The sequence below is a fragment of the Lingula anatina genome, chromosome 1 (assembly GCF_051362555.1).
Source record: "Lingula anatina isolate TDL-2025a chromosome 1, LinAna3.0, whole genome shotgun sequence".
Lineage (NCBI taxonomy): Eukaryota > Metazoa > Brachiopoda > Lingulata > Lingulida > Lingulidae > Lingula > Lingula anatina.
The window spans coordinates 35,338,130-35,357,466 of record NC_141767.1 but is presented as its reverse complement, the minus strand read 5'-3'; the positions used below and the strand labels follow the sequence as shown (position 1 = coordinate 35,357,466).

General features: G+C 34.8%; 1 protein-coding gene across 5 annotated transcripts; it reads right to left on the bottom strand.

Moving 5' to 3' along the window:
- Positions 1-1,465: 1,465 nt before the first annotated feature.
- On the bottom strand, positions 1,466-19,241 carry LOC106157875 (uncharacterized). 5 transcript variants are annotated; one of them, XM_086999114.1, is made up of 11 exons: positions 19,075-19,241; positions 17,026-17,148; positions 13,673-13,824; positions 10,832-13,014; positions 9,145-9,283; positions 7,765-8,760; positions 7,176-7,316; positions 6,699-6,770; positions 5,416-5,468; positions 5,059-5,089; positions 1,466-3,824 (listed from the first exon to the last, which is right to left on the bottom strand). In XM_086999114.1, exons 1-11 carry the CDS (start codon positions 19,092-19,094, stop codon positions 3,763-3,765), a joined length of 3,972 nt encoding a protein of 1,323 aa, XP_086855240.1. In that variant the 5' UTR covers positions 19,095-19,241; the 3' UTR covers positions 1,466-3,762. The 5 variants fall into 5 exon arrangements, with proteins under 5 accessions (XP_086855240.1, XP_086855241.1, XP_086855237.1 ...); XM_086999115.1 differs by lacking the exon at positions 5,059-5,089 and adding an exon at positions 4,540-4,571; XM_086999111.1 differs by lacking the exon at positions 5,059-5,089.
- Between the last annotated feature and the right edge of the window lie 96 nt (positions 19,242-19,337).

The window sequence follows — 19,337 nt, the reverse complement described above, 5'->3', positions numbered from 1 at the left end:
ATTTGCTTTGAGGTGCCAGGTCTTAAGCCAGACCGATTCATCTTACAGATGTCTGAGCCATTGATTATCATTGGATAGCTTTTGAACCAGTCTGTCTTTGGAGGTTTTCTAAACTGCTTTGGGGGACAGACTTCGTTTGTCTGCAGCACTTCTCCTTTTTTGGTATGAACATCTCCCAAATGAACAGTTTTATTCAAATTCTGATTTATTTGGCTTTGTAACATCTTAATACCTGCTGATCCATCTTCCTTAGCTTTATCAATTCTCATTTCCCTGTTAGACGTATCTATAGCTGGCCTCTGTTCCTTGTGAAGGGTAATAATGTTGGAATTGGCAGCTCCCTCAGAGATGTTATTATCTAATTGTTCAGGCTTATCTTTTTGCAGTTGTGCAATAATGGAAGACCTCCTGCCACCAAATTGACTTCTGTTTTCTGTTGTTTCTTTCCTTAATTTTTTATCAGAATGTGAAAGGTCGTATTTTTCACTTTCGTAAGACCTTTTGATATATCCCAAACTATTAATTTTTTCATTTTCTGTCAGGGGCTTCCATTTTTTATCTTCACTTTCCATTTCTTCATTGTGGTAGTAGTGGTTTTTCTTATCCAAATATCCATTATCTTTCGAACTATCACCTTCAGACTTTCCTCTCCTCCTGTTTTCCACAATATAATCATAGTTACTAGTTTCATCAAAGTTTTTAATGAGTTTAGATCCTATGGCCTCTAAGGCCTCATTTTGTGATAATCCTCGCTTCAAGGTAGAAGTAGGTTCGTGCAGACCAGGTCCTGGTGTATTTCCACGTGGGTTCACAAGAGAGATCCTGGACTTGGTATTGGACACTACTAGCACATGAACACCCTCATAGAGAACATTAAGAACGGTCACAAAAAATATCAAACAGAGACAAACCACAAGAGTATTAATTTTAGCCATTATTGTCAGTTCTCTGGTAGTGATTTTCAACCTGTTTTTGGTTCTGGAAAAGATTCAGCTAAATGTCCAGGTAAGACCTTCAGTGTTGGGTTATTACTATAGCAATGGTACCATCTAACTACTTCTTAGTCTTCAGATTATTCCAACTCCACTGACAACAGGTTGATGACTACTTTTCTCCTTCTTAATTTGTAGATTTAAGGTACTCTTTCCTGTTGAGAAAAGTTGTACATGTGACCTAGATTAGTTGTGCTCCCTTCCATATGGCTGCATCTTAAGTATTTAATTATAACAAACATTAATTCAAAATAGGACATTTAAAGTCATTCTTTCACAACTAAGTCAACCACATTCTTGCAAAGTAAAATGTGTCTTTTAGGCCCATATGTGTAATGGCTGTTAAGAATGTATCTTTAATGTTTGGCCTTCTTGCACATCATGGTTACAAGAAAATTTCCATCTATTTTGCCAACATTTCAAACACCTATTGGTCAGTTATAAAAGAAAAAAAAAACTTTAACCAAAATAAATGTTTTTGCAAAATTTTTTATTTACAAATAAATGAGACATATATCCAGTAAAATATGCTACTTGCATTTATTTTGAAAACTTGAAATTAAAAAAGATTTAATCATCAATTTTCTACAAAAAATAAAATGGACCAAGCAGATAAAAATGTTGACTTGAGTGCAATGGCTACAGTGCTAGCACAGCAGTAGCTCAGTTATGTTCAAGTTAATTTTTTATCTAAGTAAAAAATGACCAGCAAATAACACAGGTAGAATAGCTTTTAATTTTTCATTACCTCCAATAATACAAAAGTTACTTAAAATTACCCCAGTCAATATCTAAACTCATCACAGAAATGATTTCAGAAATCGGGAGATTAAATTAATAATGTTAGATTTACAGTAATAAATCTCATTGTAAATAGCTCCTATTTTCTAGGATAAAGTCATAAATTTTTAAGATAAATGATGAGGAGACAGGATTTTTTTACTTAAAAATTTAAGCTATAAAGCTGCACTATCCCAACACCTGTAGCTGCACCTGTTTACTACTCCACTTCTTTGTAATCCACTGATAGCAGGAATGCATTCTACTTTGTATAGCACAAATCTTTTACTTTAAGCTATTTTACATGGTAAAAAAAAAAAAAAAATACAGATATCTTCTATTGGCCTAGGTAAATAATGATTTTTTAAAATTATATAATATGGACGGAAACTTATAATAAATAAATGCTGTTGAATTACAAAGGAAAATGCAAAACAAAGCAAAATATGCATAAAAATAAAAAGCTAAAATAAATATTAATTACAAGGACGGTCTGCAGATTTCAGACAAAATTACTTTTGTACCTGTAATGCATTTTTGCCATTTAAAAAAAGGGACTTTTAAATTAATTTATAAGGTTAAAAGTTGCAGCTTTAATGCTAAAATGGATTGACATTTATGCAGATAAATACTGGGGAATATCCGTTTGCAATACACATTCAATTTACTGTGAAATTGAAATTCTTTTTCTCCAAATGATCAATTACAACATAAATCCAAATGACTTAACTTGACAAGAAAAAAATAGTATAGTGACATACTTTCTAACATTCTGTAATGTCATTTGCAAGTAGCACTAAATTGGTGGGATGAGCAACAGCTAATTGTAATTGCACAAATTTTCACTGGAAGCTATAATTTACATTGATGCTTCGCATGCTCTCTGCACTGCGAAGGACGAACAATTCATAACATATCAAAATGTATGATATGGCATTTAAATCAAGTACAAATTCAGGCTGCATAACTTAGAGATATTCATAATATTATCCAACTTTTGTCTCCGAATCTCAGGTAGATTACCCTGAAGATATATCCATGGCAACTCATTCTGCAACTGAATATTTGGATGCCTGAACAGTTACCGTAGCAACACAAAAGGAAGCCAGCCTTAATTGCATATAAATACACACATACATATGCAGACAACAGAACAACAGCAAAGTGTAACACTGAACAAACATTGCCTTGATTACAGCATGCTGATAAAGGTTGATGTACATCTGTAGCTATTTTTCAGAGTAATTGAAAGTTTCTCCTCGTTCTAGCCAGCTAGACAGAGTTGCAGAAACTACAATATACCGCATCATAGGAAAGTATTGTATAGGGTGCATATATGTAAAACCATATTGCACACCCAAGTCTCCACCAGTCTGAAGTCTTATGACTTAACATTGGCAACTTTCTATACTTCTTATATGTGTTCCTTATCTTACAGTAATTTTAAAGGTCCCATGACTTTTTCAGAAATTCTAACCACATATTGGGAAGACTTGCTCAGCTCAGATGATGATATAAGTAAATGGTACATATTTCTGCTAGAGGCGGAAGATAAGCATCGCTTTCTCAACAAGTCAGAGCTTAAGAAAGTTGCCAATATCCTAGCAGAAGATTAAAAATGACACTAATTTCTCCTTACACATGCCTTTTAAGCAGTTGAACCCTCACAGTGTTAATTCATTGCAAGGACAAGACTTAATCCAGCAGTTTCATTTCCTGAAACCACTCCCTGTTTCTTTTTCTCTGTGCTTTTTAAGAAGTCTAGATTTCTAAGAATAACCCTGTGACAGCATCGAAGTACGTAAATAACACCCACACTTCTTACAGAATGCCTTCTCTGTAATCCAGAGCTCAGCAACAGAATCTTAAGTGCAGCATTAAGTACATGACTGAATTTCAGTTAAAGCATGCCCTGAACAAAAGCAGAGAGAGTTAATAGAACCGGTAAAGTCTCCCAGTTGCTGCGTTGAAGTGTGTCTTTCCTCGCACACTATCTGATGCCGTTTTTCTGTGTAGTGCTGAAGAAGGGTGCTGGCCTCGAGAACCATTCGGCTGGAAAAGGTCAAATATTTTATCAAAATTTAATAAAAATATTTTTTAAACATATAATAGTTATTGTAAGTTTATAGGAAATGTATTTAGATGCTTGTTGCAGAAAAAGTATAATCAATCTATCATTTTAAAATTGTGTAAATATTAAAGAGAAAAACCAGAGCAAACATCTGGCAAAAATAAAATAAATATAGAAAAATGCATGGAAACCAAAACTTTAAAACATTCAAAAATCATCATTACCCTCCAATCTTTAATATTAACCAAAATATGAGAAGCAAGAATCCCATGTCATTATGCAGTTTTATGTGAATTGTATCATAAAAGTAAAATAAATGATCATAAGTTTTGATCATTCTCAAGCAAATGTTATTGACTAGCTTAGAGAATGAGAAGTAGAGAAGGTCATAGTTTAAAAGACTACACCTTACTACATTTAAGCTGTATATAACATTTAAACAATAACTACAGGCCCACACTGCATTGTTATAAGCTACAAGACAAGTCTGTAAAACAGAAATCTGGCATTCAAAAAAGACATTTGTAAAAATGCTGTAAAAGAGTTCACTAATATAATATACTAATATTTCCAATTCAAAACACACTGTATATAAAAAGCAGCTATAATGACTTCACAGATGCACATCACCATTCAAAAAATGTTATGAAAATTCACATCTAATAATTTCATGCATTTTCTTTCCATAGATGTTACCTTTCATCAACCTCAAGTTTTCCATGATGTTACTGTGATCAAGGAGTGAAAGGTAAATTTGGATTAGTAGTTGTATGGTGATGGTTAGGAGATCTGAGATGTGTTATTGATTTTCAGCATGTAAATTGTCTGGTCTGCAAAATAAGTTGTGTTAAGAAAGTGCTATGAAAATTTCTGACTCACCAAAAACTTCCTTTTTCTTTTGAATTAAGACAGTTCATATAGCTAATATGTTTCCAACAAAAAACAGCACTATAAATGTTATTTCATTTTTTTAAATTTAGACCAAACATTTTACATCACTGGATATGGTGTTCTAAATCAGCGCCCCGAGTTTCAGAATACTGATGACCACTCTCCTTTTCAGATGTTGTTAAAACAATAGTGAAATGTAGAGGAAGTCACAGTTTATTCAATGAAACTCAGGGTGTTATGCCTGACTAAAATTTTGCCCCAATTTCTGAATACTAATAGCAATCCAATATATATATAGGCATATCATTATAATTGCTATCTTACATGGAATAGGTGTTACTTGTTCTTCTTCTGTCTATTTAAATGAAAACAAAACAGCAACAAAATGATGAAAAGTGCAGACTATGCATAATAGTATTAAAATAAAAAAAGTTAAAATTAGTTAAAATTGAAGCAATTCACTCAATATCTAGTTTCAACATTCAACTGTGCTGGTAAAAAAGGTGCCATCTTTCTAAACAACATTAAACAAAAATGCAAGTGTGAACACTGAATTATGCAGTTTAGTTAACACCTACTTACACTACATAATTTGGAAAATAAACTTTGCTACATCATTATATATGTTTATGTTGTGCAATTAACTTTGAATGTCAATACATTTCTCTAACACATACTTACCGGGTTAGGTTGCTTCTGCTGGGATGCAGGACTTGTGCTATTATCTGTTACCACTGAAGAACAAGTAAAAAAAACATGAAAGATATGAAAAAAAATGAAGTAAAAAAATTGAAAACTCCATAGAAGTAATAATTTTATATTGGAAAAAATTTGGAAAAGAACTGCTAGGATTTTTACATCAAATCTAAAAATATGCCACAACATTAGAAACCGTTCAATACAACAAGGAATCTAAAAGTCATAATGTTAACCTAATATACAACCCCCCTTTAATTTGTCATGTTGATAATAATCATTCCACTTGGAACAAATTAGGAATATCCAATTTTGTAATAAAATTCAGCTGAAATTACATGCAAATGTTTGCACCCCAAAGTTTAAGCATAATGAAATGAACAGCCCAAATCAGGGCTATAATTTGTAATACCTCACTAATCCCTACCCACTCTGTCATGAATGAAACATTAACTATAGACACATTACATGTAAATCAACCCATCCTCAGGCTTTCTTTGGAAACAGATCACCATTTCTTGGTTAAGGGGAAGAGTTCAATCAATAGCTATAGAGATTTAGAGGTCTCTAAATGCTTCCTCCATTATCAGGCTCAAGAGAATGCATTTTACTTTGGAAACTTTATCATTACCTACTTTGCACAGAGGATCTTTTTTTGCGAAAGAGAAGGTCATTTTAAGCACAGAAACAGGATACAGGGAAAAGAAAAATCAAAGATAATGACAGAACCAAATGGCAAAATAATGTCTGGCTGAATTTGCCATGGTGGTATTTCACAACTTGGCTTCTGATAATTAATTTGATAAAAGTGAACTATTGATTTAATATGATAAATCTCAATTATGCCAATTCAAAAGGTAAGCCTATTAAATTGACAGAGATAGAAATAACTGCCAAGGGCTAGTGCTTTTCAACTGATAAGGTTAGTGCATTTTACAGTCCAGATAATAACTAAATCAGGAGAGTGAATTTATTCCTTCGTTTTTTTTCCTTTTGTGTAAAAGAAAATTTGAAAATGAAATACAGCATGTGTCTTTGATATTCAGAAACTTTTCTGAATATTATGAGAGTCGTGTTATTCTCATAATTATGGGAGTGGGGTTATTCCCTATATGCAATAAACATTCTCTCTTCTTGCACCTGTTCACATATTTCATACTTATATCTTAATAAAGTGAATAAGGCTATTTGAGCCAGAGAAAAATGTTTATATTTTATCTGTGCCTTAAATGTAAGTATTCCTACACATTTTGCAACAATATTCTTACCTCTTAATCTTTCATTTAACCTGTCAAGAGACTGTAGGAGTCTTTGTTCTTCAATGGAAAGAGCAGTGGGTACTGAAAAGGTGAAAAAAAACACATTACTCAAATTATTATTATTATTATTATTATTATTATTATTATTATTATTATTACTCAGTAATTACTAAAAAAATTCACACACCTTCACTTCAATATATTACTTTTTCAAGATTTACCAACTGAAAAGAATTTTAACAAACAAAAACTACATTTTATCTTTTAAAGTTTTGACTAATTTTCTTTTTTCCAAAAAAATGCAAATCTAGTGCCTAACTACAGAGAGTACATTGCACTGTGAGATTTTCATATCAAACCAAGTCAGTAAATGACCCCGATTTCTTCAATTAAATGACCCGACTTCTTTCATTTGCAGCACACAGTTCATCTGCACATTGCTGTCACAGAATAATCAATCGATATCATATCAATGCAGCATTTTACCTTTCTGTGCTGGCCTGGCAGCATTGGCCACTTGCTGTCTCTGCTGTGCTAGCTCCATAGCATGGTGGATATCTGATTCAGACATAGACTGGTGGTTGCTCAGGGCCTCCCCTGTCAGGAAGGCTGCCATACTTTCACTTACTACAATGACAAAAATAAACTTTATTGCCATGTCTTTTAACAAGAACTGATGAAAACTGCTCTAGTAAATGGTTTCCTTTACTTCAAAGATATAAAGCTTGGTTAGAAAGGCTACAGCAATACTTTTTCTTCCTCTACATTTATTTTAATGAAAATTGATAGACCTCTTAAAATTCCTCAAAAATAAAACACTGACATGTTTCATTTTAAATCGCTAAGTAACAGTCTGAAATTTTTTTTCAAAATTTCCTGGGATGGTAGAAAAGGCTAAGGACTAGTACTAGTAAATTATCTACTAAGGTAACTAGAAAAAAAAACATTTTTTTTTGGGGGGGAGGGGGGGATAAATAAATAAATAAATAAATAAATAAATAAATAAATAAATAAACAATTAAAAAGAATAAAATATTTATTTGACATTAATATGTATAGACTAGCCAGTACTCACCATCCTGACCTTGGCCAGCACCATTCACAGCAGTAGGTGGTTGATGACTGGGCACAGGGTGCTGATACACCACGTACTGCAGGGGAGCTCCTCCCTGCTGTAAATGTTTATACTGATTTCCTGCTGCCACCTGCTGCTTTCTCTGTTGCAACAAAGTCGTTCGATTTCCAAAACCACCATCACTTCCTGTGCGTCTTCTCGCAAAATTCTGATCAACAGTACTTCCATCCTTAATCATTTGAGCTGTGATTTTGGTGACTTTTTGTGGTCTTGAAGTTGCTATGGTACTAGGAGTCCCACCACCAAGTAAACTTGTCCCATCGATGAGTTTCTGAGAAACAGGGGCAGTTTGTCTATAAGAAGTAACTGTAGAATTTTCAGAGTTCATAGAAGGTGGTACCCCACTATCAGTTGTCCCTGAGCTTTTCGAGTCCCTATTCAGACACGTTCGAACCTTCTCCCATAACCAGTTGATTTCATCATCGGTGGGAGTTCTGTCCAATCTTAATCCATTTGCATCGTAGGTAGGTTCGGGGTATTTAGGTTTATGGTCCCCATTCCCCCCATTGTTCTGACTAACTACTGGAGCACCGGCAGAAGGTTTACTGGTATAAGTGTTAGTGGAAGGCGGAGCATACATGGCACCGGCTGTGTGTACTGTAACAGCACCACCTGGTGTGGGTTTTCCGGACTGCTTATTTTGTTCATACGCTGTAGCATTCGTATAGGTCATCACAGCTGGACTTTGATGCTGGACACTGGTGGTGTTTGAGGAGGGGTCACTTCTGTTAGAGTACACAGTTCTCTGACTAGTTGCTGTGGGTGTGAAGGCTGGCTTAGGCTGTATGTGGCCACCTCGTCTGACCACGCCTGCACTGATTGACCTAGCAGTGACCACTGTCTTCTGAGAGGTGGCCGTAGGTGTGGTCTTAGCAGATACTGCTCTTGCTATGGGAGGTTTCTTGTCTGTTTGTGGAATGGTTTTGACTGTTTTGGCTGTAATAAATTTGAAGTAAAGCTGTAATTATTACTGCACTTTTGACTAAAAAGTAATTTATGATATCAGAGTAAATATAATTCAAAAACATATTCAATATGTGAAAAGTTATCCCACTTTAACAGGGTAGGATATATCTTGTCATTTAAATATAACAAAAACCTACAAAGACTAGTCTGAGTATTGTTTCTTCTCAAGATACGCAAGTTGGACGGGTGCTTACTCAATAGAAGTAAGGTCATTTTTATCAATCTCAGCATAATTAAGCATTTATATAAATAAATAATTGAAGAACATAAAGTTGAATACATGAATGAAATAAAGAAAACAATAAATAAAATTAAATAAAATAAAATCTGTAATAATAAATCAAAAGTGAATACCTTGCTCCTCCTGTTTCTGTTTCTCGCCTGGTTTGGCCCTGTACACTGTCTCTTCAATGGCCTCCTCCTGGCTCTCCTCACCACTGTCCTCATCCTCATAGGCCAGGTCAGCAAATCTCACTGATTTCTTTCTCTTGTGCTGTAATATTAGCCAATTTAGTAGCTTTTAAAACCAACATAGGAATAACTGAAAAGCTGAACAAATTTTCCCAAAGCATGTTAAGATATTTATTTCAAATATTTACCTTGATAGTGGGCCCTTGAAATTTTGTAAGGTTTTTTGCTTCTATGAACTGATTTTTGAAATTTACCCGACTCAACATTGTGATAGAGACTGGGGATCATTTGTAACCTGTTCAAACTTTTTTCCATAATTGTTATCTCTAGCATCTTACACCAAAATTATTAATATCAGGTACAGCTGACTTTTCTTTTTAACAAGAATAATATAGCTAAAAGAAAAACTATTCAAAGCAAAAAGATCTTACAGAGAGAGAAAAAAATACCATAAAAAATAAGTTTAACCACGCTTCTTCAACTAACTTGCTAATGCTATTGATAATATATCTAGAAACTAACAAATATAAAGAGAGTAATTTGGATAAATAGTAACCCAACTACAATAAAAGTTAAGCACTTCAATATATTAGCATATAATTCACACAATGAGGACACTTTTACATTACTCAGTACAGTTTATATACCTGTAAAATATGAGCCTTAATTTCCTTTGTCAAATAAAATTCAGTGGAAAAGCAAACTAAAACTCCTATGACCTGGATATGAAACAAGCGCCATTGGCACTTGTGTCCATTGGGACAAAATATCCAAATAGACACACTAACAATCCCAAATAAATTCACAGACTATTCTTTAAGAAATGCATTTACTTCTTTAAATTTGGACAAAACCTCCAAATAGACAAGCTAATGTTGGCAAATACAATTACTGCCTGTGCTCTTTCGGGGATACTTGTAATGTGATATTTGTATTATAACTGTCATTGCTGCTGGCTATTACCTGATTCAATAGAAAGTCAAGTAAAAGTTTGTATCCTTTGAGATTTTTTAAAGGGATAATTTGTGAAAATAACTGAAAACATCATGGAAGTCTTTGAATATTGAAGATGAAGTTAAGTTTCTAATTATCTAATTTTCTGGCTGTCCCAATTGGTTTTCTTTTTCACAGAATCCAGATATTGGCATGCATGTATTGGGTATGATTCAGTGGTTTTTTATTGTGTTCTTCCACTGCACTAAAAGCATTCTTGGCAGTGTCATTGGTATCTGTATTAAAAATAATATCCATTACTGGGAGGATCCCAATCCTGATGAGTTGTAATCAATTTTTGTCTGCCAGCCTAAATCAATTTTTTTATCTCACAAACACATTCAACTACTTTACCTGCCTGTTATTCAGGAAAAATGCATTTATGTTGACCCAGACTTTTAGAAAATAATAATCCTTCAAATTGGGCATCTCGTATAGTGAATTGATATTGCCTTAAAACTTTACAGTAGAACCTGCAAAGGCATATAAAGTCACCTTGTGGAAAAGATTTTTTTCTTAAATATTAACTGAAACTTAAGAACATGCCCAACATTTTACCCTTATGTAATTTTTCTGTTCCTTAAGTATCTGAGTTATGCAGTGTCTGGTAAACTGTTCAATACACCCTTTAGCTCACCTTTTTCTCCTGTTTTTGCTGTTGTATATGTTCCCTATTCAGTTCAATGCTGTCTTTCACCTCGTGACTGCCCACTTTGGGGGCACTAGTAGCTCCAGTTTGTCCTCTGGAAAACACCGTCCTGGAATGTGGGGCAGACTTGACCGGAGAACGTTTTAAAATTCCCCTGGGTTGCATCTTACTGGGATCCGTGGCATCTGAGCCTCCTACAGATCCCTCTTGTTCCTCCTGTGCCGATTCCTCCCTCCCCTGCTCAGCACCGCTTAAATTTGACCCTTTCCCACTGGGAATCTGATTCGAATCCTGATCCCTGGCACCATCTACAATGCGTTCTTGCCTGGAAGGTTGTGGAACGTCTCTGTATACTGCACTCACAGCTGGGTGGGAGGAAGGCGAAGCAACCGTACTAGGACCGACCCCCATAGATGGATTCATATAAGCACTGGTTATACTAGTTGCTGCTGTCTTAGAGCTGTAGGGCCGAGTATATCTGCCCTGCTGCTGCTGCTGTTTTGTATCTAAAGGGGGTTGAGGCTGGGGTGCAGCCCCCTCCGACTGTCCATGACCATCCCCTGTATCAGCAGGAGAAGGAGAGGGAGTCCCCCAAGCTTTAGTATGAATATTAAATGCACTAGTCCTATACCTCTCAGCCTGGAGTTCTTTAACATAATTTGCTGTTTCAGCATAAGATGGATAAGACGGTCCATTAGATATTGTCTCAGTCCTGCCAGAATAAGAAGACGTATATGGCTGTTGATCCTTATTGTTATTATCACTATGAACACCAGTATCCTGGTCTGTAGCCCTCTTTGGCTGAATGCCACTTTGGGGTTGTGAACCTGAACTGAGACCTCTATTAACTGTACTTGTACTGCTCACGTTATTTGATTTGTACATATTGTTATCAGTGGTAATAGATTTTGCATCTTGTCTATTCACCAGCTGATCCTGAGCATGACTTTGTGTATAAGTATTAAACTGCGTGTGTCTAAATACATCAACCCCACCCACAGTCCTGCTTTGGCTAGGCTGAGCGTATGTCTCAGGCCCACTTCTGCCTTGATTGGGCTGAGAATAGTCTGCCCCAACTCTGCCTTGGTTGGGCTGTGAATTTATTTCTGTGCCAACTCTGCCTAGGTTGGGCTGTGAATTTATTTCTGTCCCAACTCTGCCTTGGTTACTAGACTGTGAGTAAACACCAGTGTTTGTAGTAGTAGGGCTATATCCAGTTGGTTTTGTAGATGCAGAATGCTGATACTGCCTCACAGCTGACTGGTTTTGAGTGTGATTTGATTTGCCATTACTGAAACCCATCCGCGTTGTTATTTCTAATGTATGTGGATTGATCTCTTCCAACGAGTCGGGCACACTCTCATTTGCATCCTCTAGAGTTACATCGTTAGCATTTGTGCCATGCAGATGGTTTTGTAAGCCTGGTGGTGTTGACGTGGCAGCCACATCAAAATTTGACTGTATTTCTGTCACGAATGCACCATTTTTTGTGGCAGGCACCTTTTGAGAAGTGGTCCCATTGTAGTTAACCTGCTGTGAGTAACTGTCCTGTTTTTTATCTGCCCCGTAAGACTGATAGCCCTGATTGTTGTGTGCTTCTAGACTGTCAGCACTTGACACACTGCTCCTCCTCTCTGCCTCATTGCCCTCTTCACTATCAATTTCCCTATTGATCTCTCTGAGAATCTCAACGTTGAAATCCTTTAATGTCCTTTGCTGCTGCTCATGCAGCTTTCGCTGCTGCTCTTCTAACTGTTGCTCAAACAAACTTTTACTATTGTTCAGATTCCTCAAACTCTTATTGTGAAGAGCAGTCGCCTTTTTCACCTCACGTGCATGTTCGTACACCCGTGTTGCAGGTGGCACCCCATATTTATTTGGGTATGGCTTATTTAAAGATTCCTGTAAGGGTGTCTCTTTTGAGTTATACTCCACATAAGAGTCATGCTGATTATCTTGTCCATAATCTCGTCGTCCGTAACTGCTACCCGTATTCCCACCATGTAGGTGAAATGGCTGCCTTGCTGACACTGTCCTGAACCCACTCTGAGGGACACTGTTTGTTGCTACATAGTTATCATAGCTACTGCTGCGGTAGTGGTTTGGACTATTCCTCACTGCCCTCAGAGCCTCTTCCAAAGCTGGGGTTGTGTGATTCGGGCTAAACTGATCTGAAATGATTTAAAATCCAATATTCAATATTATTGGAGTAATCCAAGAATTTCTGGAACCTGGTCTCTAAGTAATCCAAAAAACTTTTTTTTCTACCCTTATAGTTTTTACGGAATAGATCTAACATAGCACAACTGAAAGATCTATTTTTATAGAACCTCGCCTATGAAGAAGTACACTAGAGTTATTTAACACAGCTTTCCACTTTTCAGAGTAAACAAGAAGCACATAATCCCTGGATACAAATGCTGAAGTATTGATTAAAAATCCCTTCATCTGCCAGAAATGAAATGACAACAAAATGTGTTTACACACAAAAATACTACATAATAGCCCCTATTTTCCTTCAGAAATAAAAAGTATTTGAAGGTTATGAGTCAAGACCTTTAGGATTTTGAAGTATGGTCACGTGCACAAGATAGCTAAGGTTCTTAAAACTTACTATTCTTAACATACTAGATCAAAAAAAGTAATCACCCATTAAACTGGAAGGCATTAATCTCATCAACCCCGTTGCTTATACCTCACAACACAATATTTAAATTAGTCAAATATCACGAACTTCACCTTTAATGGTGTTGAAATAATGTATGAAATGATTTGATTAAGATCTCTTTCACCTTGTGGGTGTGAACACACCGATCAGTAAACACTTACGTCTTGGGCTGCTATATGATCCTGTCCTTGTTCTGTTATTTCTCTGAAATCTTTCAGTGGCCTCCTGTTGTTTTTCTCTCCTTTTGGCTAAGATTTCTTGTCTCCTTTTTTCTTCCTTCTGTGCTTCAAGTTTTTTCTTAGCAGCAAGAGCTCTAACAAATAAATATATATATATTTGCTTGAGAAATAATAGATCTAGAAATATTTAATATGAGATGGGATAAAATTTATTTTCCTTTTTTATATAATTAAAATACAATTTGACAAATTTATATTTGATACAAAACCACTTTATCAACAGCGCAGGAAAAATCAAACAGTCTAGTAAATATTGAACATAAATCATAAATCAAAAAGGGTTTATGTCATAATGTCATTAAAAAGCTACAAACAGATTCACATAAAAACTGAATATATTTCCAATCAACATGTTAGCAATACAAATTTTCTCTTTATATTTATACATTATCATTTTTATTTTCATTTTTTTATCCTATTCTTTTTGTATGACATACCAATATTATACCAATATTTTAGTTATTCTAAAGAAGATAAAGCTATACACTAACACTAACGAAAAAATACAAAGTTCCTACTTTTTTAAATAAAAAATTCACACATAAGCACAGTTTTTTTTTTTTTTTTTTTTGCAAATAATCATTAAGTTTTTGAACACAATAACAATGTGTAGGATACTGTTTTTCTTTCTGCAGTCTCATAAAAGGTAGGAAAGTGAAGCAAACTGTGACATGTATAATACTGTATAATTATATATATATTTTAGTTTTGGCATAAATCTTTATATTATGAAGTACCTGCCATGAAACCATCCATGCTACCTAGATCTCTCTTGCCCATTAAAAGCCAAACGACAATCATAGAGCATCAACTCGTACTGTACATCTCTACCAAATTTTAGACAAAATATACCACAACTTGATTTCCCTGGCAACCCAACTCCAGTTCCCAAAGTACTAGTAACAATATCCCTTCTCTTTGAAAACTCATCCTCTGCAGTAAGAGGATTAGTACAGGCAGCCATAAAATTTAACAAGCAAAAAAAAAATGGGGCCAGGTCTATGTTACCAAGGAAAAGTTTCTCTTTCTCCTACCTTAGAACTGTCTGCGTCTGCAGCCACATATTACTGGCTGGACACAGGTGCAGGGTGACTGTATAATCCATGTTGTCTTCCCCATTATTCCACCCCCCTGCTATGGTTTCAGCAAACTCCATATTTGAACTCTACCTTCGCTATCAACACACACACACACTTGCAAACACGGCCAAGCCATAGAACCCCCCTTGTTCTGTAACCGGTCTGGCTAAACATTCTCTGAACCTTTAAATGTGAACTCTCATTAACAAATATCACCCCTTCCTGCCCAGTGTATGGTGCGGATACATTCAAAGCATTGAATAAATTGAAACAGTCCTGAACGTTGTGTTAAAATAACTAGAATAGAGAATTGTGTCCATTAACAATTGGTTCCATAAAGTAAACAGCCACAAACGTACTATTGCTATGTGCATAATTCCCGAGGAATTGAAATAACATTTACTGAACCATGATTGGGGATAATGTCACCAACCCTTAACATTCAACTGTTAACAAACAATCATTAGACGCAAGAAACAACATTCTTTTCGACAAACATGACCGCCACAAGAAAGCTAAATAAATTAATGATTATGTAACCTGCCAAGGGCTAAATGTTGCCAAACACTCCGGTTTCCTTTTATTTTTGTTTATAAAGGTACACCACAAAACATTGTTCAGTGCATTTAGTGCTAATGTTCTTTGTTGGTTTCTAAATACCACTTGTTGGTATCTAATGCACTACAGGTTGTGATAAATGTGTTAGAGAAGTTACAAGAAATTGTAACAATTGAGCCACCACACCTTGAAGCTGAAGCCCCAGTTACACCAGGGCTCCATATCTCGAAAGGTTTGCTATGTTGCGCACATGCGCAAATGTCTCGATTCCATAACCAATTCTTTCAAAATACGGGGCCATGGAATCGAGATGCTCGCGCATGCATGCGCAACATAGCGAACCTTTCGAGATACGGAGCCCAGGTTTGTGACTGCTTAATCAATGAATTTTGGCACTCTCTCACAAAAATATGTAACAACAGAAAATTTTTAATTTCATTAAAATTGATGTTTGAGTTTGATGTTGACTGTTAAATACTGTCAAAACCCCAATTTTGAGGGGAGTGAGAATGCCAGGTAAAAATTTGTTCTCCAAGCAGTAACAAGATAACAGGGACTAAGGGGCCATTCCCAAATAACATTCCCAGATAACAGGGACTAAGGGACCATTCCCTATCGTATTAACTGTGGATCGATCTATCTCCAAGAGGAGTCTCGCTAAATTGCAATCAACTTAAATGGCTTAGATGTCTGTCATGCCTACTGAAGCTGCTAGACGGTAATTAATTAAGCTGCTTTGACTGAAAACAATTTAGCAAGACACCCCTTGGAGATGGATCAATCCTGTTAGATTGATCCAGGTATGGGAACCCAGTCTAAACTGAAGGGAAGCTGAACAGATGTCACACCAGGAGTATTAAGCATGTCCCTTGTAACTTGTAAGGTAAACTTATTTATTTGTTTTGGATACATCATTCCATCCATTTATTAATTCAATCAATTTTAATCAAACCAATTATTTTCTTATGTATCTATTTATTCATTTATCTTTCTATTAAATCTCTTTTTGAGTCCATGAGTCCATAATTATAATGCCCCTGGCCCATGTTGTTTAGTCTGCTCAGTGTAATATTATCTATAAAAAATCAAATAAACTTTATAAAAAATGTACCTGACACTAGACAAAACAGATACTGGTACTTATCAAACAAAATTTCACAATAAAATTTTTCCTCCTTTGGTTTATTAAATAAGAAGTTTAACCTTTTTTTAAGTCTGCTACCCTGGGATATGTCAATTTTCTTGACAATATGAGCATACAACTGACAATTAACAGTAATAACTCACTAATTTCAAACACAATGTATTATTGTACTTACTGAACATTTCCAAAAGATGAGTAACACCAGAAAAATTCTGTCAGTTATTATGCTTTGAAGGGTAACAATTTTTTTTTTGAAAAAAATATGTAGAATAAATGAGGCTTGAAATTTAGCAAGTTATTACCATAACTATATTATCTAAATGTGGTCATAATCTACATGTAATTACGAAAATAACTTGGTCTAAACTTGAACAAAATAAATAATAATAATAATAATAATAATAATAATAATAATAATAATAATAATAATAAATAAATAAATAAATAAATAAATAAATAAATAAATAAATAAATAAAAATCAGTGTCCACCTACTTTCTTCTCTTGTTAGTTTCCAATGAAAGTTTCTTGGTCTTGGAGATGACTTCATGGCGTTCCCCATAGATTTCTTTCTTCAGGTGATCTATGTGCTCTTTTTCTATATGCTGGAATTTTTTACTGGACACATTTGTCAAGGAAAGAGTTATAATAACTTCACTTTCTGTGTTCTTGAACATCTTATCATAAGTAACCTTGAATAACAGAAGACTTGGTGAATAAGCCCATGTATTTCAATAAGTCAGCCCTATTCACAGATAATCCCTTATACTTCCACTTCCATACTCTGTTGACAATCAAAATTTTCATGTACTTGCATACAAAACAATATGATGATATATATCTCAATTATCTTTGAGATAATGTGTCGATCTAAACATGCTCAGTTGCTCTGAACTCGTCTGAAGGAAATCATACCCAATGCATAAGAAATGTTGCTTAATAATCCCTTCTGTCCTGAACGATCATAAATATGTGAATGTGTCACATTCTCTGAACGATTTTGTGACAAGCAACTGAGTCAAAACAATTACTTAGCAAATCTACAATTGATTACCAGAAATCTACCTTAATCATGTCCTACTACCTTGACAAGTTAAGTGTGACTCAAATATCTCTGGCGACTGTTTGACATGTACAGAGATTGTCTGTCTGTGAAAACCACCCTGTATATCAAAGTACAGAGGCCTGTTTGGGTGAAGTTTAACTGCCATAACTGGAAATCAGACTAAGCAGTTTAATTTGAGGTAATGAGTAGAATAATTAGCCCAAAATAAATGTACTCAACATACTTAAATGGGAAAGATGATCGCAGTTTGCTAAAAGACCATGGTTAAAACGTGGACGAGGCAAGGTAAGTCGCTTGATAGATTCTTTGTGATATGTAAAGACAGTATCTATTACAAAAGTGCTACAAACTATCTGTGAAACAGACTCCTTTAGTAAAACTCATCTCCACAACATAAGTTTCTTGGCACCAAAACTCCAAGTAATACTATCTGTATTCTTTCACTTAAGTAATAAACTCTGAAATGTAGGGTGTTATACTAAGTTTCCAAACAAACAATGTAAGGGTTAGAGGTGTTGAAATAATGATGTTGTAATGGAAGGCAACATATCATGAAATATTCAGATTAGAGCATTAACAGGCACACAGAAAATCTGGCAATCACTTAATCTTCACCACAAAATGAGTATTGGTGGACATATATTTGACAAACTTCACTGCTCTCTTTAACATACATCAATAATGTCAATAATTTATCATGATTATTATTTTCCTAATGGCACTTGAAATAAACCACTGGAACTGGTAAATTAATTATACAGAAGACCTGTTACAGCTAAGGCACTAAAACATATATCAATGTACAAATCTCTAAGAAACATAAAAATATAGACCAAACATTAAATAAATGGCTAGCATATATCTTAGCTATTTGGACTAAACAATTTTTATATACCAAAGCACATCATAGTTTTTGGGTTGCAAAGAAGTAGTTTTCCAAATAAATTCATTATTATTATTATTATTATTATTATTATTATTATAGGTGGTTTACCCTTAAATAAGCCCCTAATACTATCCATAAAGATTTATCTAATTAGCAGTTTGGGAGACTTTTGATGCAGGGGATAACTATGAAATGGAGTTACAATGATGGACATAACAGAATGTAGTCAAAGGGCACAAAATATTCATATAGCAGTGTTACAAAAATAATAATTATAACAACTTAACGGGATTAATAATATATAATACGTAGATGAAGAAAATATCTTACAGATACATAACAAGTGAGAGTGCAGCCATGTATACCCTATATTCCTTGTGTCACAAGTTGTGATATGACCAGTTCCTTACACAACTCAAATTATAATTGAATCCTAATATTTCTTGCTGCCCGGGAAAACCATCTGTCATAAACAATAAAATACGCACTGATCTGAGAGCAGATTATCTGACTGTATTTATAATTTAAGAAATACATAAATATTGAATTAACACAAATTAATCCAGAAAAATATAACCTTGTAAAAGGATACGAATACGTGCCGCCCAGCATTTTAAAGTGCTTTAACCATTCCCCTTTTCTATACCTTCCAGTTTTCCTCGAAAATCGACTGAAATGTCATTATGAAGATCAATTATTTCTAAAATATAAATTCGAAGCACCGATTAACGTTAGGGCTATGTGATATCCGCCATATTGTTTTGACGACCAATCAATAGGACCAGCCAGTATCAATATATTTCATCTTTCAACACAATGAAATAAAGGCAGAAAACAAATTTATAATTTATTTGA